The 24215-nt window shown below is 37.9% G+C and overlaps 1 protein-coding gene across 1 annotated transcript in view; it reads left to right on the top strand.

The window, feature by feature from the left end:
• The window catches only part of LOC109146702 (TMV resistance protein N-like), a 79304-nt gene that overhangs the window by 52975 nt on the left and 2114 nt on the right, over window positions 1-24215 (top strand). Inside the window, exons 2-3 of the mRNA XM_019294353.1 lie at window positions 22666-23800; window positions 23935-24210. Coding sequence (XP_019149898.1) covers window positions 22666-23800; window positions 23935-24210 — 1411 coding nt within the window. The remainder of the gene's footprint in view (window positions 1-22665; window positions 23801-23934; window positions 24211-24215) is intronic.

Raw genomic sequence — 24215 nt, 5'->3', positions numbered from 1 at the left:
CTGAAGATTGGTTATCCTCTCATCCAGATAACCATTTTGACACTTGGGACAAATTACATGGAGAATTTTTGAAGAAGTTCTATCATATCTCCAAAACTCAAAGGATGAGAAGGGAAATTCAAAACTTTAAGCAACTGGCAACTGAGTCCCTCACTGAGTCTTGGGAGAGATTTAAGGAATTGAAGAGGCAATGTCCACACCATGGATTTCAAAGTTGGGATTTGATTATGTCTTTCTATGAAGGATTGCTTGATAATTCTAGGATTTTGGTGGATGCTTCTTCGGGTGGTTCGTTCACGATTCTAGAGCCAACACAAGCCGAGGAATTATTGGAGAAAATTGCTATGAATGGATCTACTTGGTACACAGAGAGGTCTCCACAAAAGCTTGTAGGAGGAATTCATGATGCGGGGCAATTAGCCGATTTGTCAACAAAGTTGGATAATGTGGTCTCCTTGGTTCAAAAACTTGCCCAAATCACCATCCAAAATCACAATGTGAGTCATGTTTCTAACCCTCCTACTCTTGGTCGAGTTTTGATGTGTGAACTTTGTGGTGGTGGACACAAGTCAGGGGATTGTGTCGACGAGTTAAATTCCCAAACCTCTATGGAGCAAGTTAATATGTTGGGATATAATAGGCCTCATCAACAGTCTTTCCAACCTCAAGGGACCTATCATCCTAATAATTCAAGGAACCATCCCGGCTTTTCATGGAGCAACCCAGTGGGAGCTGCCAACCCTCAGCACTTTGTTAATAGAGGTCCTCTGGATTTTCAAGGTACTCAAGTTCAATCTAAATTTTCCGTTTCAGAGGCCCCACCACAATCGAATACGGAAGTTTTTTTGGAAAAATTGATTAAAGGTCAGTTAGAGATTACAGAAAGGATGGATAAAATGGATGCTCGCCAAAATATGGTTGAAAAGCAATTAGCAAATCAACCTTCTATATCAAGTACTAAAGTCACAGGGAAGTTGCCAGCTATGCCTGAAAATCCAAGGGAGCATGTAAATGCAATTGTTACAAGGAGTGGCAAAGTACTTGAAGAGCCACCTCTTCCAATCAAAGCATCAATTCCTAAAAAGACAGTTGAGGAGAAGATTGAAGAGATACTTGATGGTATAGAAGATGAGCCAATTGCTGTGCAAAATAATCCACAAGTTCAAAAGGAAGTAGAGAAACCTGTGAGAAGGTATGTACCCCCATTGCCTTTTCCTCAAAATCTTGAAACAACAAAGGAAAGTAGGTGGAAAAAGTTTTTGGAGATTGTTGAGAGTTTGAAAGTTTCAGTTCCCTTACTTGATTTGCTTTCACAAGTTCCCTCTTATGGAAAATTTTTGAAAGAGATTCTAGCTAAGAAAAAGAAATATGGGGAACGAGAGATGGTAGCTGTGGCACAAGAGTATCAAGCGTTGACCCCGGGAATTGGGAGGAATATACCTAAGCATAGAGATCCGGGGAAGTTCACAATTCCTTGTGTGATTGGAGGCCGACCTTTAAAGGGATCCCTTTGTGATTTAGGAGCCAGTGTGAGTGTTATGCCTCTTACTCTTTGTCAAGGGTTAGGGTTGGGAGAACCAAAACCAATCCAATTCACCTTAGAAATGGCGGATAGATCCATCGTAAAGCCTATTGGAATTCTTGAAGATGTCCCAGTTCGTGTGGACAAGTATTTTGTGCCTTGTGATTTTATTGTGATAGATGTCCGAAGGAACCTAGACGTTCCACTCATTTTGGGGAGACCCTTCCTAGCCACTATTGGAGCAATGATTGATGCAAGGAAAGGGTCCATGATTTTTGACTTTGGGGAGGAAAAGGTGGAATTTAATGTTCTTGATGAGCCAAAAATCATTGAATGCAAGTCAATTTTGCACATCGACCCTACTCTCAAGGTGACACATGATGAGTATTTGCATTTGAAGAGTCTATGGGGTGATGCGATCAAACTCGTGGATCAACCAGGATGAGCACTCCATAACCAGGTTAGGTCGAGCTAGCGACGTTAAACTTAGCGCTTCATGGGAGGCACCCCATGTTATCTTTTATTTATTTCATATTTATTGCTTTCTAGTTTAATTTTATTGCTTTCTAGATTCGTTTTATTAAGTTTTATTGCTTTCTAGTTCGTGATTATTAGTTTTCTCTTTTCTCTTGTTCTACTTTTCTTTTATGTTGCATCAGGGACGATGCAAAGTTTAAGTGTGAGGGGGAGGAATCGTTAATTTGGGGATATTTCTAAATTTTTAAAATTTTTGCTTTTGCTTGGATGACTCATATGCTATTTTTGGTGAATAAGTTACTTGTCTTAGCATGCAGTTACAATTACTCTCTCTTGTTGATTTGTGGTTTGTTTTAGTGGTGCTCGCTGCATCTCAATTTGTGATGGATGATTCGAGGTGTAATACATATTTGATATATTCCCTTGCCAATAGCTTTGTTAACCACTTAATAATTGGATTAATTCTTGATCTTGTGTTATGCATTGCTAGTGAAGGCTTATGTGAGATTCCGGTCATGGGTGTTTTGCTAGAACTTGCCTCATTACTCCCTAAGTGATGTCTAAGTTTTGCATGTTTTGAAGTGATTTAGGCCATTTTTGTTTAGCCATAGCCTTTCAACCTGTTCCTATATATATTTTTATCCTTCGTGTCCCCATTGTGCCTTTTGTTTGTTCAAATAAGTGCTAAGCACTTATCCCCTCTTTGTGATTGTTTTTCTTTGATTTACCCAATTATTATAACCCTTAGCCCGTGGCCAAATATTTCCCTTCCACCCTTGAGAGAATGAAACTTTTATCTTTATCTTTTCCGTAAGAAGAGTTTTATGGAGTTGTGCTACGAAAAAAAAAGCAGCTAGTGTTACAAATGTTCAAGTGTGGAAGTCATGAAAGTTTGGATTAAAATTATCTTGCTATATCCAAAAGAAGTCCAAAGACAAAGAAAAGAATGAAAAAAAAAAAAAGATTGAAAGTTTTTGAGTTTGGATCCCCACTTTACCAAAGAGTTGCTAAGTTCTTAAAAGAAATTTGCTCCTTGGAATTATGATTATCTCATCTCTTCCAAATTTTGAAAAGTTTAGATAAATTGTGACATTCTCTCTTTTTGATTAATTTTTCCATACCACTTCTTTGTTAGCTATCACCCGTAGCCCCATTACAAGCTTAATAAAGTCCTATTTGATCTTAGCATGCATTCTTAGATTTGATCTAGGGGGGTATGAAAGGCAAGCCTATGGGATCTCATTCATGAACCGTGTCCTGCATAATCTCAACGGAGTATTTGTGCACACTTGATCCTCACATACTTTAAATTCTTGGTGCTTGGTTATTGGCTTGGAAATGGGTCTCTTATGTGCCAAACTAATTTGATTCTTGAAGCTTGTTGTTTTGTAGCAAGTTGGTTGGTGGTTTGAAAGGTTGTGCAAGAGAGAGCATGAGTAATTTGTATGTTTTGACTTGTGATTTTATTCCTTAGTTTTGCTTGAGGACAAGCAAAAGCTTAAGTGTGAGGGGGTGATGTTATCACATCTTTGCTTGTTATTATAGTTATTTTGAATCATCTCAGTATTTAAGTTCTTTAATTTTGCTTATTTAATACATATTTTCCTTGCTATTATCATTTAATTATGGTTCACACTTGTTTTGAATGTTTTACGGTGTTTGTTAGTGTTTTTGAACCATTGTAGGTCAATTCTATGAGCAAGGGAAGTTCAAGGATGAGTTTGGAGCAATTTTGGACAAGTTCGGGGCCTAGAGTACTCGACGCGTCGAAAATTTCCAGAAAATTTGGTGATCGGGACCTGCTGGTCTCGACGCGTCGAGACTCAGCTCGACGCGTCGAGCGAAGGCGCTGAATTAAAGAATGGGGCGTTGACTTCCATGCAACCTAATACAACATTTATATTCCTAAGGTGGCGCAAGTCTCAAAGCTACAAGATTTCATTCTTTAATATAATTTGGTAACATGTTTCCTAATTAAAATGGCGACAATTTCTAAATTAAATCATTTGAGTCCAATTTTGTACAAGATTCCTATTTCATCTCAACTTTGTACCCACTATAAAATCCCTCCTTCCTCAACCCTAATAAGAGACCGAGAGATTTTTAGAGTTCTTTATAGACAAGAAAGAGAGAAATCAAGAGGCTCAAGTTGTCTTTGGAAGCAAGGAGGAAGCCAAGGAGATTTGGGAGAATCGCTTGGTTAATTCTTGTACTCTTTTGATGATTTGTAATCCTTTATTCATATTTGCTATGTATAATTTAGCCATGCTCGGCTAAATTCTTTAAGGATTTTTGGGTGAATTTGTTTATGAACCTATGTGCCTAGTTCGTTAATTTCTTAATATATTTATGTTTGGTTTTATGATTTGTGTTGCAATCTTGTTTTAATCTGTTGTTGTTGGTAGTTAAAGGCCTAAATTACTAGCTTCACAGTCATGTTTGTGTCACCAATGGGAGTTGGGGCATAAATTAGGGCACACATGATTACACCTAATGGTTGGTCCTTGGAAAGGGGAACTTATTAGGGGAAGTTTATTCTAGATTATTGCTCATCGGGAGATGGTAGTAATTAGGAATAATTGAATGCTGATCTTTGATCTTATTGGGTGTTTAAGCCATGGGAGTGGAAATTCACTAGGAATAGAGATTACGGGAGTAATTCGATTCCACTTTGCACTCCCATACAAATCTTAATTCCAAACCAAATATTACAAACGTTAATTGGCACTAGGTGATTAAACATTGTGATCCCAAAAATCCTATTTTGCTCTATTGTCTACAAAACCTTGCTACATATTATATTCTGCTTGTTATTTTATGCAATCAATCAACCTTCAAGTTTTGTTCGGACTAGTTTCATATGAGTAACCTAGTAGCTAGTGATTAGTACCCCACCTCTCTGTGGTTCGACAACCCGAATACTCCGGGTATTATTTGTTTGCCCCAAATTACAGCAATCAGACCACTTCTCCCTTGCTGGACTTAATTTTTCACTAAAAAAAGCAACGGGTTTCTTACTTTGGGATAACACTCCTCCAACACCAATACCACTTGCATCACACTCAACCTCAAATGGCTTAGAAAAATCCGGTAGAGCAAGGACAGGTGCACTGGTAAGCTTTTCCTTGAGCTCATTGAAGCTTGCATAAGTTGTAGCATCCCACTGAAATCTTCCCTTACGCATGCAATTAGTGAGCGGAGCAGCAATGGTACTAAAGTTTCTAATGAATCTCCAATAGAATGTAGCCAACCCATGAAAACTTCTGACATCACCTACTGTTTTGGGAGTTGGTCTGTCTCGTATGGCTTTCACCTTTTCGTCATCAACATGGATTCCTTCTGCACTTACAACGAATCTGAGAAAGACCAACTTGTTAGTCATGAAGAAACATTTTTTAAGATTAGCATACAGTTTATTCTCCTGTAGGGCCTGCAACACCAACTTCAGATGGATTAAATGTTCTTCACGGTTATGGCTGTAGATAAGAATATCGTCAAAATACACGACAACAAATTTACCAATGAAATCCTTCAGAACCTGGTTCATAAGCCGCATGAAAGTACTCGGAGCATTGGATAAACCAAACGGCATCACCAGCCATTCGTAAAGGCCATCTCGAGTTTTGAAAGCAGTTTTCCATTCGTCCCCTGGCTTGATACGTACTTGGTGATACCCACTTCGAAGATCAATCTCTGAAAAAACAATCGCCCCATGAAGTTGGTCCAACATGTCTTCGAGTCTTGGAATTGGAAATCGGTATTTGATTGTAATCTTGTTGATAGCACGGTTGTCTACACACATTCGTAGACTGCCATCTTTTTTTGGTGTGAGCAAAGCAGGCACTGCACAAGGACTTTTGCTCTCCCGAATGAGTCTTTTGTGTAATAATTCATTGATGTGTTGATTCAAGGCTGCACTTTCTGTTGGGTTCATACGGTAGTGTGGCAGGTTTGGTAACATGGCACCGGGTATAAAATCAATCTGATGTTGAATCTCCCTTAGAGGTGGTAGACCATTTGGAAGGTCACTTGGTGCAATATCTGCAAATTCTTCCAACAAATAACGTACCTCGTCTGGTATGTAGGTTGGTGCAATGCTCTGTTCTTTAGCTATTAGCACAAGGACACACCTTGAGTTCTCCAGCTTCCTTGACAAAAGTTTTCCAGTGCTCTATTGTTGTGATGGCACAAGTCCTCTTCACTACAGCATCATCCCATGCAGCCGGGGGGATGACTATTTTCTTCTTATTCCAAAGGAAGGAGTAAATGTTCTGCCTTCCATGATGAGTCGCATCAACATCGAATTGCCATGGCCTTCCGAGCAAGATATGACAAGCATCCATATCTATAACCTCACATGTTATGGTGTCTTCGTAGCTTTTCCCAATTTAAATCGGAATGCGACAAATCTCTGTGACAACAACAGATGGCCCTTCCTTAATCCATCCCAACTTGTAAGGCTTTGGGTGAGGTTTTGTAGGTAACTGGAGGTGTTGTACAAGAGACTTGGAGACTATATTGTCACAACTTCCGTTGTCAACGATGAGTTTACACACCTTCCCTAACACACTGCAATATGCCCGGAAAATATTGTTGCGTTGTGTTGGCATTCTTGCATTGGTAGTGTGTAGAATTCGTCGTACAACACAACTTAAATGATCACCTTCTTCCTCGGCAATTTCAGTTTCCTCATTAAATTCACAATCATCTTCATCACCTTCAGCTATCTAGTTCACCATGTTAACGGACTTTCGGGCTCGACATTCGTTTGAGCGATGTCCCGGTTCTCCACATTTGAAGCATTTCCCGGTCATTGGTCTAGCATAAGGGTTTGGGTTTGAGTTTTTGTTTAATGATTCAACTGACTTTTGTCTTTGATTCCTTGAGGTTCTAGCATCACTTGTAGGCACAGGTTGAGGGAAGGGTGTAGTAGTAGGTAAGCTGGGAGTGGTTTTGGGGTATGTGGAATCATTTAGATATCGTGGTGGTGCAATGGGTGTTGGTTTTCGCTGGGTTGAGGAGGAGATTAACATCTCAGCTTTTACTGCCATGTTGTAAGCTTCATCAACAGACCATACAGGAGCCAAAGTAATTTTCTCTTGTATAGTATACCTTAAGCCATTAATATATCGAGTTGTCTGCTGTTTAGGGGTTTCAGAAAGATTACAACGCGCACCAAGCCTAAAAAACTCTTCTGTGTATTCGTTTACCGTCCGAGTCCCTTGCGAACATCGTTGATATTTTTGGAATAAATACTGCTGGTAGTCGGGTGGTAAAAATCGGCTCATCATTGCTTTCTTCATTTTCCTCCATGAAACTATGGGCATTTTTCCTTGTCGCCTCCTATTTGATTGTGTCATATCCCACCAAGCTGCTGCTCCACCTTTTAGTTTGTGTGCAACACTTTTAGCCTGCCTATCTTCAGGAATTTCCAACAGCTCAAAACAATTTTCGATCTCATAGCACCAATCTAAAAATCCCTCAACATCAAGTGATCCATTAAAGCTTGGTAAATCGACTTTAGGACGGTAGTGCCACTGTCTTGGGGCTGAGTGTTGTGGAGTTTCATCATCTGACTCGTCACTTTCATGCATCATCTGTCTTGGATGCATGTTTGGATGCGGAGGTTGTGGTACAGGTCTTTGCAAGTTCTGTCCATGGTTAGCGTTTGGAACTGCGCCATGGTTGTCAAGTCTTAAACTTATTGCAGTAAGCATGCCTCGAATGTCTCCAAGATCTCTGGTGACACTTTCTTCATGCGCTTGAAAAGCCGCCCAAAGGGCTTCCATTCCATGGTCACCGCCAGTGGATGGGTTACTTCCATTATTTCCGTTTAGCACCATTGTGGTCGAAGCAACGAAGCAGGGAAGCTGTAATTTTGTTGCTGCCTAGGAGTCAAACAGGCTCTGAACCAAAACTGATACAGGACAACGCAAGCCAAAAGGAAGATAACGAATAGAGCTTTGAATTGAAACAAACTTAAGAAGGTTAATATATCTCTCTATGTTGTTACTGCTAACAGAAAGAGGATATATATACAAAACATAAGTACTTAGCTACATAAATGACAGAAGTAAATATAACAAGGCTCAAGATAGACACATTAATATAAAAGAAAGTTCCAATACGTTCTTGTTCATCTTTCCCATGCATGCTTGTTCATCTCCCCGAGGAATTTATATTTGCTGTCCTTCATCAGTTCTCCAATTTAGCTCTGGATGTTATACATAGGCGCTAACAGACTAAAAGGACAATATTATCCCTTTATCAAACAGTGATTTAACATGGAAACTAACAGATCAGAGGTTTGATTTAGGTAATGTTTTCGTAGTTAATGGATAAAATCGAGCAAAAAAATAATTAGGGGACTTTTGTCGAGAAATCGCAATAGTCAATGGACCCCAACCGGTATAATCTCTGTAATTTTGCATTTCCTCTTTTTAAACAGATTAACTGGATTAATCAACTGACGAAATTGACAGACTGATTCAGCGATGAAGTTAGTCAGTAATAACAAATCATAGAGAAGATTAAAGAGAAGATAACAACACAAAGCCAAAGACACAGAATGTTTACCCAGTTCGATACAGTGTGTATCTACGTCTGGGGAACGATCACATAGGCGTCCAATCCACTAAATCATAATCCAATGTACAAAGGTAGATATACAATAATCTTACCCAAGTGCCCCACACAAGGTACATACCCAGTCTACACAGGTTTAGTGGATTGTTAAAGGTGGAGAGCCATGCATACAGAAGTCCAATGAAATCCCTTCACTAGGAGAGCCCACTCTGATGCAGTCCACTTCAATGACGCTCTATACAGTTATTCCCACAACAGTGTGATCACAGTGTCCTTTCGTTTAAGCAGCAGTGATTCTTCTCAAGTTCATCATCTTAATCACCATGAACATGTTATATTGAGAAGATGCATGATAATCAAAGATCTAGTCTCATAAAGCAGATGTGGAGTGTTTCTTCTTACTAAAGGCGTAACCCTAATTCTCTTAGAATGGTGGTACTTATAGATCCGTCGATAGAACACTCCTTCCATAGTTGTCTTTGATTGTAGATGGTAGGACAATAATTGAAGAATGTAATCTTAAAGATTCGGTCCATACCTTTCCAAAGCAGATACGCTGATCTTCCTTCCAAAACTGTCTTCTGCAAAACGCGTACAGCTTTTAAGTAAACACCTTCTTAAATCAGATCTTCAGTGTCAGTCCTTCTATTGTTGCTTCTGATTGATCAGTCGTCTGTAGAGCTAGACGGACACAAGCTAAACCTATCTTAGTATGCCATAATAATATTGCCAATTATAAGATGGGGTTTTTGAACAATTAAAAACACTAACAAACTCCCCCTTTGGCTATTATTTGGCAAAACAACTCGACTATATAGATAGACAAAAAAATAAAGAACTAAGATAGGTTATTATAAAGAAACAACCCATGAGTCAGATCTGATTACATAGCAGAACGAAAACAAAACAAAAGATCAAAACACAGTTTAAGATCATTCTTCAAAAATGCAGTGGTGCCATAAAAACAACGCCCAGCCAGGGCCAGAAGGTACACAAACACAAAAAAAAACTCCCCCTGAGTTCATACTACTCTCCCTTTTTGCCAATGAGAGCCAAAGGTTAAGCATTGGAGGGAGCGTCACTGTCGGACTTCGCAGGTTCAGTAGTAGCAGCAGATTCAGATAGGCTTAAACGAAGAAGAACGGTTGCCAGCTCAGTACGGGCCGCTGTCAGTTGTTTAGCAATAATGCTGTGAACTGTCTCAAGGTCAGAGACCCTTGCTTTCAACTGAATGGAGAGTTGGAGATCCTTTGCATGGGGCGAGTCATCAGCCACAGTATCAGGTTCAGAATTGGAGGGGGCAGTCACCGGAATAACATCGCGAATGTGATCTCCAGTCAGAAGACGCTTATCAACAGTATAGAGTAGAGTTGGGCTGATCACTTCACTCGGCATAAGCTCAAGACACTGAGTTGTAAGAATGCCATAAATCAGATTCGGGAAGGGTAGCCTTACCTTCTGCTCTCGTGGATGGATCATGGTGAGGATGTGGTAGTAAATCCAGTTCCCCAGATCAATCGTCATCTTTGTTCCAATTCGAAACAAGAAACCTGCCAGATGCTTGCCAACCGTGTGGAAATGAGCTGATGGGAGCCAGTTGTGAAGAGCCAGGCGATGCAAAATAACATATCTGGATGTGAGTTAAGAGCTCTGTAGATAATCCTTGTCACCCGTAGGCCAAGTTTTAATCTGTCCACCCGTTAGAGTCTTGGCCACCAAGTTCTAGTCTGTAATTGCTTCTTCTGGCACAGCAGTCAGTCCATAGTATTCATTGATCATGTCAGGCCCAAAAATGTACCACTTCCCTCTAATGAAAATCTGCATTGGTCGTGGCCCGGTTAAGATGTCAATCTCATCATTGAGATTACAGTAGAATTCATACGTGAGGAGCTTTGAGTATGGGCAGATGGCAGTGACAGTCTTCAGCAGCCCTACTTCATTCAGCAGAGGTAGAATATCACATATGGAATTTAGCTGGTTCTCATCAACAGATCGTTGAACAATGAGATCTCTTCTGACCATAGTAGACCATTTGGCCTGAGCAGCAGGGGATACAAACTGAGGCTTGTAAACAGATGTGTCAGATCCTTCAACAGGTTGAACTTCAGGAGTTATGCTTCGACCTCTGGAACGTGTGGATGGTTTCCCCTTTCTGGTGGATGATGTAGGTACAGCAGCAGGTTGAACAACAGTAGGGCCCTTTTGTTTAACAGAAGATCGCAATGTCTTGAACACTTGTTGGATAGGCGGATTAGCTTCAGATTTGACGGTTTCACTAGACTTCCTTCTCTTCTCAGGCTGATCCACATCAGCACTGTCATCACCAGTCTCAACAACAACTTTCACAGGAACATTCTTCCTTTTAGACCTTCTCGTTTCTTTGGTTGGGGATTGAACAGGAGTCACAGAATGACTAGAGTCAGAGACATTAGCAGACGAGCTTCCAATAAAATTTGTAATATCTCAAATTTTGAAGGTGGTGGAATCAGGATGAGCTGTGGCCTTAACTGTTAGATCCGTAGATGCATGAGCTTGGGTACCATAAACTTCAGCGAGGATCTTATCATCTTCACTCAAGGATTCTGAAGGGTGAATTACTCTGTAGGGTTCTGGAATGGAGGCAGCAGGTAGACCAGCAAAGTGCCTAACATGTTCAAGACTCTCTGCCAAAGATGAGGAGGTGTAGACTAGAATACCAACCATATTCGTGGGTTCACGGGGGCTTGAGGGTTTCACATTCTCAATCACAGCAGGCATATCAGAGGGATTAACAAAAGAGTCGACCGCTTGTGGAACATCAACAACAACAGCAGGAGACAAAGCAATGTTATCAGTATCAAAAACGATAATACTTAGATTATTGGGCTCATCAGACGGTTTGTCTTCCTCTACAGATTCTTTAAGAGACTCACTATGCAAGGGATCAGACTTCTCAACAGATAAACAAGGAGGATCAACAGATACAGATGATTTCTCAAAGACTAAAGCAGGCACATTCTCAGAATCAACATGAACAATAGATGATGGGGTAGCATTAGACACCAGATTCTCAGGTTTATCGGGGGAAATTTCTATAGGAGAGTCAGAGGAATTTGACATGTTTCGCAGAATCTCAATGCAATGTCTAGCTTCATTCTCCGCAGCCTGAAGATACAGGGGTTGAGTAATTTCTCGACGACGGGAACTTTCTTCAGACTCAAGAGCTCTTTGAGCAAAGTAATGGAGGAACGCCCTGGCGCGATTTCCGTCTGAGGGCTCTGGAATAAACGCAGGATTAATATCATCACCTGCTTCGGAGGCCAGTAGCAATAGTTCACTGGTGTCATCATCGGACCAGTCGGCATAAAACTCAGGATAATCGGACAGTACAGTGACAATGATTTCATCGCGGAGAAGGGGATCAAGCTTCAATTTTTTCTTCATAGCCAACAGAAGCAAGGTTTTGACATGTTTGGTGGCTGTTTCTTGTGAATGCACCTTTCTTCCAACCTTGAAGATCATATTACGAACTGCATTCGCCATTGATGAGAGATTCGAGAAGACGAAGAAGTAAACCCTAGATAGGCGATCAAGGAGAATACAGTCTGTGTGTAGAGAGAGAGTCTCTTGTTCGTTTTCTCAAGACTTACTCGAGACGCGATTATAAACCCAAGGGAGAAGAGCCCCAATAAATGCAGCTAGTCAGAATACATGCAGAGTTGATGTGATTGACGCAACGGTATACCTCCTTTTTAGGCAAGAAATGGAAGCTAGGCATATTTCAAATTTGAAAAAGCCTAATTACTTTTATGGTAAATTAGGCTAAGATATTTTCTTAACAAAAATGAAGGGATTTTTAAAAGGAAGTCAAAACTGAAATTTGACCCGAATACGTAAACCTTGCACTCTCCTTCTGAGTGACGATCTGCCCTATTAGTCAATTCTGCAGATTCCCAGAGCAGATCTGAGAATCTCAAACTGGTTTGCGTCTAGGGGCTTAGTCAGGATATCAGCCAACTGTTTCTCTGTTTGAATATATTCCAACTCAATCTCCTTTGATTCTACCAGGTCTCTGATGTAGTGATGCCTTATATCAATATGCTTTGTTCTGGAGTGTTGAACTGGATTCTTTGAGATATTAATAGCACTGACATTGTCACAATAAAGTGTCATAATTCCTTGAGTAAGGCCATAGTCTAATAACATCTGTTTCATCCATACTAACTGAGTACAGCATCCACCAGCAGCTATGTATTCTGCCTCTGCAGTACTTAAGGAAATTGAGTTCTGTTTCTTACTCAGCCATGACACCAAGTTCTTACCAACAAAGAAGCAACCACCAGATGTGCTCTTACGGTTATCAATGTTCCCTGCCCAGTCAGCATCACAGTATGCAACCAGACTCAGTTCACTGTCCTTGGAGTACCATAGACCATACTGAATCGTTCCTTTTATACATTTCAGAATTCGTTTAGCAGCTATGAGATGTGATTCCTTTGGATCAGATTGATACCTTGCACATATTCCAACACTGAACATTATGTCTGGTCGACTAGCCGTCAAGTACAACAGACTTCCTATCAGGCTTCGGTAGACTGTGTTATCCACTGATACACCAGTGTTGTCTTTGGAAACTTTTATGGAGGTGGAGATCGGTGTCCTGGATGGTTTGCATGATTTTAGATCAAACTTCTTGACTAAATTCTTAGCATATTTCTCTTGTGAGATAAAGTACCCTTCAGAACTTTGCTTAACTTGCAGACCTAGGAAGTATGTCAGTTGACCAACCATTGACATCTCAAATTCTTCCTTCATAACTTTTACTAACTCATCTGTGTATTTCTGTAGAGTTGATCCAAACACAATGTCATCCACATAGATCTGAGCAATGGTGACATGACTCCCAGTAGTTTTTACGAATAAAGTTTTGTCAACACTCCCTCTTTTATAACCATGTTGTAGCAGATACTGAGTCAGTCGTTCATACCATGCCCGTGGGGCTTGTTTAAGACCATAGAGAGCCTTTCTAAGCTTGTAGACATGTGATGGATATTCTGGATCTTCAAATCCCTTAGGTTGTGCCACATAGATATCTTCATGCAGGTACCCATTCAGAAATGCTGTCTTGACATCCATCTGAAACAATGTAAATCCCAGAATGCATGCAACAGCTAGCAGAATTCTGATTGACTCTAGTCTAGCCACAGGAGCAAATGTCTCATCATAGTCAACCCCTTCTATCTGAGTGTACCCTTGAGCCACTAACCGAGCTTTGTTCCTGGCAATATTCCCAGCTTCATCAGTTTTATTTTTGAAGATCCACTTTGTTCCAATTATGTTGACACCATCAGGTCTTGAAACTAGATCCCAAACATGATTTCGATCAAACTGATGTAGCTCCTCCTGCATTGCCTTGATCCACAGATCATCCTGTAAAGCTTCTTTTACATTCCTGGGTTCTATCTTTGAGGTATAGCAAGCAGACCTAGATATTTCTATCAGATTATTTCTTATTCTGCTCCTGGTCTTCATCCCATCTGTTGGATCTCCAATGATGTTATCTGATGGGTGATTTTTCTGAGTTCTGGTGGGTTTGTCTTTACCTGTATCATTTATAAGATTTGTCTCCTGTTCCGAACTTTCTTGATCTTCATCTGAGGATTCTTGTGATTTGGGCTGACTGTTGCTGTCTGCAGTATTTGGTTCACTGAGAGGAAGCTTTGTCACTGGATCTGTCACTGTTGTGTCTACTGATTCTTCTAGACTGTCATCTATAACCACATTTACTGATTCCATCATTGATTGAGTTCTCTTGTTGTAGACTCTGTAGGCACGACTGTTTGGAGAGTATCCAAGGAAGATGCTCTCATCACTCTTAGGTTCAAACTTCCCTCTTTGTTCTCTATCAGCCAGCACATAACACTTTGTCCCGAACACATGAAAATACTTCAGGTTTGGCTTCTTTCCCTTCCAGATCTCATATGGTGTTTTGGTCGTTCCTGGTCTAAGATAGACCCTATTTACAGTATGACAGGCTGTGTGTACTGCTTCAGCCCAGAAGCGCTGCGGCAGATGAGAGGCATGTAGCATAACTCTAGCCATTTCTTGTAATGTTCGATTCTTTCTTTCCACCACACCATTCTGTTGAGCAGTTCTAGGAGCTGAGAACTCATGTGATATACCGTGCTCGGAGCAGAAATTTGAATATAGTGAATTCTCAAATTCTTTTCCATGATCACTCATCAGTCTCTGAACTTTTATTATAGACTCATTCTTTTCCTTCTGAACCCTTATGCACAAAGTTTTAAAGGCCTTGAATGCTTCTGATTTTTCTCTTAGAAAGTATACCCAGCTGTATCGAGAGAAATCATCTACACACACAAATATGTATTTCTTTCTCCCAATGCTTTCAGTCTGTGTTGGCCCCATGAGGTCTATGTGAACAAGATCTAGACACTTCTCAGTGGTGATGCCTCTTACTGCTTTGTGCGGAGTTCTGATTTGTTTCCCAATAGCACATGCACCACAGACTTTTTCCAGATCTGTTCTGATCTTAGGTACACCTTTCACAGCTTCCAGTTTTATCAGCTTATCCATATCTCTGAAGTTTACGTGACCCAGTCGTCTATGCCAGAGTTTTGATTCATCAGATTTGGATAGGTGACATGCAGTTTCATTTGCCAAAACATAACAATTGTCTGAGGACCGGGTTCCTTCCATGACAAGTTGATTTTCTTTGTCACTAACTCTGCAGCAGTTACGATCGAAACACACATTCCAATTTTGATCACGCAACTGACTGATGCTAATCAGATTAGCTTTCAACCCACTGACTAATAGAACTTCTTCTAATTGAGGCAGACCTGGTACATTCAGGGTACCTTTCCCAACTATTTTCCCTTTTTGTCCATCTCCATATGTTACAGCTCCACTGCTTGGTTGAACAGCCATCAGACACTTCACATTTCTAGTCATATGTCTGGAACAGCCACTGTCGAAATACCATCTAGCTTCAGTTGTAGACGCAGTCAGAACTATAGTGGGGTAGCATATAACTTCTTACTTTCTGACCCAAACCTGTCTAGTAAACGGTGTAATAGTCTTGTTCTGATATTTTTCCTTCCTTTGATCTCTGTAAAAAAAATAACATTCAGACCGAGTATGACCTTTTGTTTGACAGTAATGACAAATGGGAGTGTAATGTCTAACTCTGACAAGCTTATTTTTGAACCTTGAATAATGAGATTGATGTGTTACTTTGGCAAGGTCAGTATCTGCAGTCTGGTCATATCTCCTTCTCTTGTCAATTTTCTGCACTGACCGAGATGACTGTCCTTGTTCAAAGCTGTGTGGTCTTAAACATACCCTCTTTGACAAACATAGGTGCACTATTTGAAGATTCACCTCGTTCAAATCCTAGACCCTTTTTATCATTAGGATTTCTGCCAGAGTCTAGAATCTTGTCTAAGGTTGATGTGGTGTCCATCATCTGGATATTTTTCTTCAGACCCTCCAATTCCTTTATCAGTTTTCCTTCTCTGGATCTTATCTGAGTGATGAGATCTTCTTTTATGGCAGGGTTTGTATTCAGTTTTTTTAGAAGATCATCCCTTTGCTTCAGCTCGTCATTCAGATTTTTATTGACTTTCACAAGTTGTTCCCAGCTTGCAACAAGTTTAGCAAATTCTATTTCAAGTTGAGTATGTCTCTCTTCAAAATCATCAGTTGATATGTAAGATTCTTCATCTGATTGGTTTCCGTCTGATTGAATGTCTGTAGCTGTAAAGAAGGCTACAAAGTTTCCTACATTATCATCTGACTGATCATTGGATGTTTCCTCCTCATCATCGCTTAAAGTAGCTACTGACATAGCCTTTTTCCTCTTGAGATACGTTGCACATTCAGCCTGTATGTGTCCATACCCTTCACATTCTCTACACTGCACTGACCGGTTGAGGGACTTCCCTGTATCTGTGGAACTGTTTCTGTTATGTCTTGTTCGACCAGTCTGAGATTGATTGTTCTGTGAAAAAGGTGTTGTTTCAGCTTTCTGATATGAGGAGTTATTGCCTTTGTATTGTGTCCTGGTGGGCTGACCTTGACTCTTTCTGTTGAAACCTTTTAAGATTTTCTTGAAATTCTTGGTTAGAAGTGCCAAGGTTTCATCATCTATGTCGTCTGTGTCAGATTCTCGATCAGCCCCAGCCACAAAAGCCATTGACTTTCCTTTTCTGTTGCTTGCAAGATCATCATCAGCAAGCACTTCTAGTTCATATGTGTGTAAGCTTCCCATAAGTTCTCCGACAGTCTTCTTTTCCCAACCTGTATGTTCCTGAATAGCAGTTACTTTCATCCGGAAGCGTTTAGGCAAAGATCGAAGGATCTTTTTGACTACTCTCTCATCAGTAAATAGTTCACCAAGAATTGAGGCTCTATTCATCAGATTCTGAACCCGACTGTGGAAGGTCGAAATGGTTTCCTCTTCATTCATTCTAAGGGCTTCGAATTCTGACAGTACCATTTGTAGCTTTGACTGCTTGACATCACTAGTTCCCTCAAATCTGGTTTCAAGAATTTCCAATACACGTTTAGCTTCTTTTACCCCTGTGACAAGTGTAAAAACAGATTCATGCAGAGATCCTACAATCGAGTTCAAAGCTTTGTTGTTTAGATCAGAGGCATTCATTTCATCGTTTGTCCAAGTCTCCATGGGCTTATCTTTAGTGGTTCCATCCGCATTCTGAACAGTTGGACGGCTCCACCCAGTTAGGACAGTACGATAAACCCTGGTACCTTGTGCTTGGAGATATATCTCCATGCGAGCCTTCCAGAAAGAGTAGTTGTGACCATCTAGTTCTGGTGGTTTCATACTTGCATCCATCCTGAACACAAACAACCAGCCAACGAACACACACAGAGGCACTTCCAAAAGACAGAGAACAATGCAAAACTAAAAACAACCCGTACGGATCAAGTCACTATGTAGACTTAAAAGCTCTGATACCACATGTAATTTTGCATTTCCTCTTTTTAAACAGATTAACTGGATTATTCAACTGACAAAATGGACTGACTGATTCAGCGATGAAGTCAGTCAGTAATAACAAATCTTAGAGAAGATTAAAGAGAAGATAACAGCACAAAGCCAAAGACACAGAATGTTTACCCAGTTCGATACAGTGTGTATCTACGTCCGGGGGACGATCACATAGGCGTCCAATCCACTAAATCATAATCCAATGTACAAAGGTAGATATACAATAATCTTACCCAAGTGCCCCACACAAGGTACATACCCAGTCTACACAGGTTTAGTGGATTGTTGAAGGTGGAGAGCCATGCATACAGAAGTCCAATGAAATCCCTTCACTTGGAGAGCCCACTCTGATGCAGTCCACTTCAATGACGCTCTATACAGTTATTCCCACAACAGTGTGATCACAGTGTCCTTTCGTTTAAGCAGCAGTGATTCTTCTCAAGTTCATCATCTTAATCACCATGAACATGTTGTATTGAGAAGATGCATGATAATCAAAGATCTAGTCTCATAAAGCAGATGTGGAGTGTTTCTTCTTACTAAAGGCGTAACCCTAATTCTCTTAGAATGGTGGTACTTATAGATCCGTCGATAGAACACTCCTTCCATAGTTGTCTTTGATTGTAGATGGTAGGACAATATTTGAAGAATGTAATCTTAAAGATTCGGTCCATACCTTTCCAATGCAGATACGCTGATCTTCCTTCCAAAACTGTCTTCTGCAAACCACGTACAGCTTTTAAGTAAACACCTTCTTAAATCAGATCTTCAGTGTCAGTCCTTCTGTTGTTGCTTCTGATTGATCAGTCGTCTGTAGAGCTGGACGGACACAAGCTAAACCTATCTTAGTATGCCATAATAATATTGCCAATTATAAGATGGGGTTTTTGAACAATTAAAAACACTAACAATCTCTATTTGAAAAATAGCATAAAATGACATTGAAAGTGACTATTTTGAGGTATAAATATACGTGAGATCCACTTCCGAGGTCAGAGTGTATCCATGTTTTTCGTAGTGAGACGAAAAGATTAATATATTGTACGCTCAATATTTTCGGATAATGATGAATGAGAAATTGATTCTCAAACTTGACCCGTTTAAGTTGGGAATGAAGGTGGAAAGACTTAAAACAAGCACTTGTCCCAAATTGGAAAAAGAAGGGGATTTGCACCCGTCTTTTAAAATGATGTTGAATTGTATAGCATAGAGCGATGTTTTCTCTCGTGGGCAGGGGTGCAAATCAAATCCCACCAAAACCTTTTCTCCTATCATTCTTGTGCTTGTTACTTCTTCACAAACATTATTTTCGTAACAACTATCTTATTATCATATTTACAATCATGCATACCTACAATTCCAATCCGCTTTTAAAATGGTCTTACTTTCACATCATTTCAAATAATTCATGCCATGCAAATATCCGAACAACTTTTGTATTATATAAAAATTCAAAAAAATTATATTACACAACTATTTGAATTATATAAATTTTAAAATTATGAACAATAAAATCAATTAAATTTTAAAAAATTTTACATTGAAATTATTGAAACTAAAAATTTAAATACATAAATATCATAAACATTTAAGTACATTTAATCATTTATCTTTCATCAACTTTTCTTATTTTTTGAACAATTTTATTTATATCCAATATTTGTTTAGTTCTAGCCCCACTCCACAATGGGTTTGTCATTTGGTAATTTAAAATAACGAATAAACATTTATAAAGTAACTTTTTGTATATCAAATATTTAGCAATTTTAGATTTGAATGTGTAAGACAAGTCGCAATCATTATTGCCTGGACCATGATCCACACAATTGTGTGGACCATAAATAAAAAAGTATATTTTTAATATACTAAGAGTACATTATTTATGTACGTATGGTACATTTTTAATATACTAAGGGTACATTATTTTATATAACATACCTTTAATACAAAAATAATGTACTTTTAATATATTAAAAATGTACTTGATATTCATGGTTCACACAATTGTGTAAACCATGGTCGACACAATAATTTGCCGACAAGTCGTCCATTGAATTTAACAATCTTCTACACTCGTTTTCCTAGCTCAACTCTTTAATTTTTTTTTTGTGTAATTTTACTACTACTAAGACAGTAGCTTTAAAGATTGAAATAATTAGATCAAATTTAAATAAATAAATTTAAGTCATTTATTATTAATTTTTATTCAAAAATTTATTGTATTATTTGTTTAATAATATTAGATATTAATTTAAAATTACTTTTTGGAAAAAATTAAAGAATCAAGCAACTATTAATTGAGTGTTGGTTGTCAACTTTTATGCTAGCTAAAAGATTGAGCCACCTTCTCCATCATAACATTTAATTTGATTAATAATTTTGTGGTTGAAAATTTGTTAGTACTAGCCCCACTACTGATAGTGTCACATTATTGACAATTATATTGTTTTACCAGTAATAACAATACGTTATGTTATAACACCAAAAAAAATTAATTTAATTTATTATAGTGTCATATTCAAATTGAGAACTTGTATCCTAAGATATAACGCGTGGGAATATGTCTAATTAAATTATTATATACTTTGAATTTGATAATCATTAAATCTAAAGCCTGTAATATAAAGAACGAAATTTCCTTTGGGTTTAACAATCATTGGGAGGTATTTTACTATCCTGACTTTGAAATGTCTAAGTCATAAATCTTGAATTGTCTACACGCGTTCTCAAAGCTTTTTAACATAAATCTTTAGTTCATAGCTCCAAAGTCAAGCTGCTACAAAATCCAGACAGATAGTATACTCAGATTTCGATCGAGTATGGAATCTTCATCGTATGCTCGCATGACGTATGATGTTTTCTCGAAAGTAAAAGTTGTGAGTAAGTTTTTAGAAGTCCATGAAATATTGTTCCGTTTGAATATTACCAAGCTATGCCCTGGGCGCGTTATTGCCTTATTGGTATGATTAAGGGTTTAGGAAAAAGACATTACGTAACATATCACATCCTATGTACAAGAAATTTCCTTTGAGTTTCGCATTCCGAAGAATGAAGTTTCCTTTCTTGACTTTGAAATGTCTAAGTCACCGGTTGTCTACAGTCTACTACACCCAAGCTCTTCTATAGTTACTGCCAAGCTGCTAGCAAATCAAAACAGAAAGTTGTGTATTCAGATCAATATCAACTATGGCTTCTTCTTCTTCTTCTTCTTCTTCTTCTTCTTCTTCTTCTTCTTCTTCTTCTTCTGCTTCGTTGTACCATGTTTTCTTGAGTTTTAGAGGAGAGACACGAAAATCCTTTACTGATCATCTTTATTCAAGTTTGTGTCAAGCTGGAGTTAACACCTTTCTAGATGATGAAGGGATCCGGAAAGGCGAGAGCATCTCTGATGAGCTATTGAAGGCCATCGAAGGGTCCAAGATATCAATTATCGTATTCTCTAAAACTTATGCTCGATCTAGATGGTGTCTTGATGAACTAGTGAAGATCGTTGAATGTAAACAGAATTTAGGACAGATGGTTCTTCCTATATTCTATGATGTTGATCCTTCAGAAGTTCGCAAACAAACAGGAGAATTCGGAGATTCATTGATTCAACATCGAGAACGATTTGGGGATCAAAGAGTTGATGAGTGGAAAGCTGCACTCACTACAGTTGCTAATTTGTCGGGATGGGATTTGCAAATTATGGCAAATGGGTAATTTTTTTTTTGTTTTTACTAAAAAAAAAATTATTGTTATATTTGGTGTGATAGTATGATCGATATATTTGTCACAACATGATTAAATAATATTATATTTGGCAAAAACGTGTGTAGGACTGTCTCACCGTAGGACGAGTTGAGTCAAGATCGATGAAAATGCATTTAATAATACTTATATGTATAAATGTAATACTAAGGGTGTGTTTGGTTCATAGGTTTACACATTAGGAATGAGAATCAAAATCATAAGTAGTATTTGGTTGATAACTTTTTAAAATACAACTATGTGTTTTGATTACCCTTCAATTAAAAATTTCATTCTCTAATTAAAAATGGTATCATTCCATCTCATTGGTAATCTAATTTTTAAGTTTGAATTAGTACTTTTAGAATAATATTGTTTTGATTTTTTTGTACATATTGATGATGTTTTAATTAGATGTCATTATATTAGGATTAATTGATTTGATTTTTTGTTTTTGTATTTTTAAAATATTTATTCTAATTATAGAGTCATATACAACCAAACATCAATATATTGTAATTATTCCAATTCTACACTACTACCAAACATGCAAAATACTTTCACCAAATTAAAACACATCACAATTACCAAGTATTTGATTTACATTCTGATTTTGATTCCCATGTGCAAACCAAACACACCCTAATTAAGAATAAAATGTTTATTACTTATATGGGAAAATGTAATACTTTTAAGAGAAAATGTAATACTTTTTACATTTTGATTTAAAAATATTGCATTTTCCCTCAAAAGTATTATGTTTTCCCTTATAAGTAACAAACGCTTGCTAACGTTACTTGGAAAATGTAATACTTTTTGATGAAAAATATAATACTTTTATTTCAAAATGGAAAATTATTACATTTTTTCTTAAAAGTATTATATTTTTTCTTATAAGTACAGTACAAACACTTTATTCCTTGTTAGTATTACATTTGAGCATATAAGTATGTCATTCGCACATATAAGTATGACATTTGCATGTTGATCTGAATTGACCCGACCCGTCTCACGAAATGGGTCTCACACAAGTGTAACTCTATTATATTAATTTTGCTAATTACAATTTGCCTTCTAGCATCTATACATCTTTACCAATGGATTTAAATTTTTTTCTAAAACAACAAGAATCTACATCATGCATTTTAATTAATTTTTATTATTTTTCATTTTACTTGTCATAAACATTAATTTCTTTAGAAATTATAATTATGAATTGATTATGCCAGTTGAAAATAAAAAAATTAAAATATAACCGAACTACAGTTTTGTATCATGTGTTGTATTTGATTTCTTTGTTTTCTGTTTTCTGCCTATATTTTCTTTAATGATTTAGACTGACATTCTTTGAAAAATATGATAGGTATGAGTCGAAGTTCATCAAAAGAATTACTGAAGAGGTATTACGGGAAGTGAATCGTACATACATAAATGTTGCAAAGTATCCTGTTGGAATTGATTCTCGTGTTAGAGATATACTTCTTTTATTGCAAACTCAAACAAATGATCATGTCAAGATGATTGGAATTTTTGGCATGGGTGGTGTGGGAAAAACAACCCTTGCTAAAGCCATTTACAACTTGAGTTATCAAAGATTTGATGGTTGTTGTTTTATTGCAAACATTAGATCACAAGTTTCTGAGGGGCACCATGGTTTAGTTCGTTTACAAGAGAAACTTCTTTGCAAAACTCTAAATACAAAGAAACTTGAAATAGATAATGTTGATGAAGGAATCAGTTTGATCAAAGAAAGGTTGCGATCAAAAAGGGTTCTTATTGTTCTCGATGACATAGATGATATTAGTCAACTAGAATCATTAGCTGGACAACGGAATTGGTTTGGTTCATGCAGTACAATTATAATAACAACCAGAGATGTTCATTTGTTGAGTGACCTTAGAGCACACGAGAAGTACATGGTAAAAACATTAAACTTTTTTGAATCTTTTCAACTATTGAGTTGGCATGCTTTTGGCGTTTCTATACCATTAGAGGAGTATACTGAAGTATCCGAAAGAATAGCAAGTTATACTGGTGGACTTCCTTTAGCACTTACAATTATAGGTTCTCATTTGCGTGGAAGATCTGTGGAAGAGTGGATTGACAATGCTGAGAAATTGAGAAAAATACCTAATGATAAAGTTCAAAATATTCTTAAAATAAGTTATGATGCACTTGATGATGATACTAAAAACATCTTTCTCGATATTGCTTGCTTTTTCATTGGGGATGACGAAAATGACACTTCTATAATATTGGAAGCTTGTGGTTTTTATGCCAAAATTGGAATCAAAACCTTGATAGAAAGATGCCTGTTGACAATAGATGGAGTGTCTGAAAGGCTTCAGATGCATGATTTAGTACAAGATATGGGAAGAGAAATTGTTCAAAAGGAATCTCCACGAGAGCCTGACAAACAAAGTAGATTGGTTGACCCAAAGGATGTATTTGATGTTCTTCATGGTGACAAGGTAAAACATTTCTTTTGTATTTGAGTTATTCTAGTTAATTCATTTGCTTGTTATACTTAATTATCTTAAAATCAAATTAAAGATTTTTAGAATATCTAAAATCTGAAATAACGATATATAAATGTTTTTTATAGGGCACCGAAGCAATTGAAGGGATAATTGCAAATTCTTATATGTTAGGGAATGTGCCTTTGAGTACCAAAGTATTTACAAGGATGGTAAAGTTAAGAATACTCATATTGAGAGATACGAGTCTCAGCGGATCTTTTAAATATTTATCCAATGAACTTAGGTTGTTTAGATTACACCATTGCCATTTGAGGAGCATACCATCTGATTTTTGTTGTGAGAAACTTGTTGAGTTAGACATGAAAGGTAGCAATATCAAAGAATTCCAATGCAATATGCAGGTTAG

This window comes from Ipomoea nil, unplaced genomic scaffold (genome assembly GCF_001879475.1).
Source record: "Ipomoea nil cultivar Tokyo-kokei standard unplaced genomic scaffold, Asagao_1.1 scaffold1936, whole genome shotgun sequence".
NCBI lineage: Eukaryota > Viridiplantae > Streptophyta > Magnoliopsida > Solanales > Convolvulaceae > Ipomoea > Ipomoea nil.
This window is presented reverse-complemented; position numbering and strand designations above follow the sequence as displayed.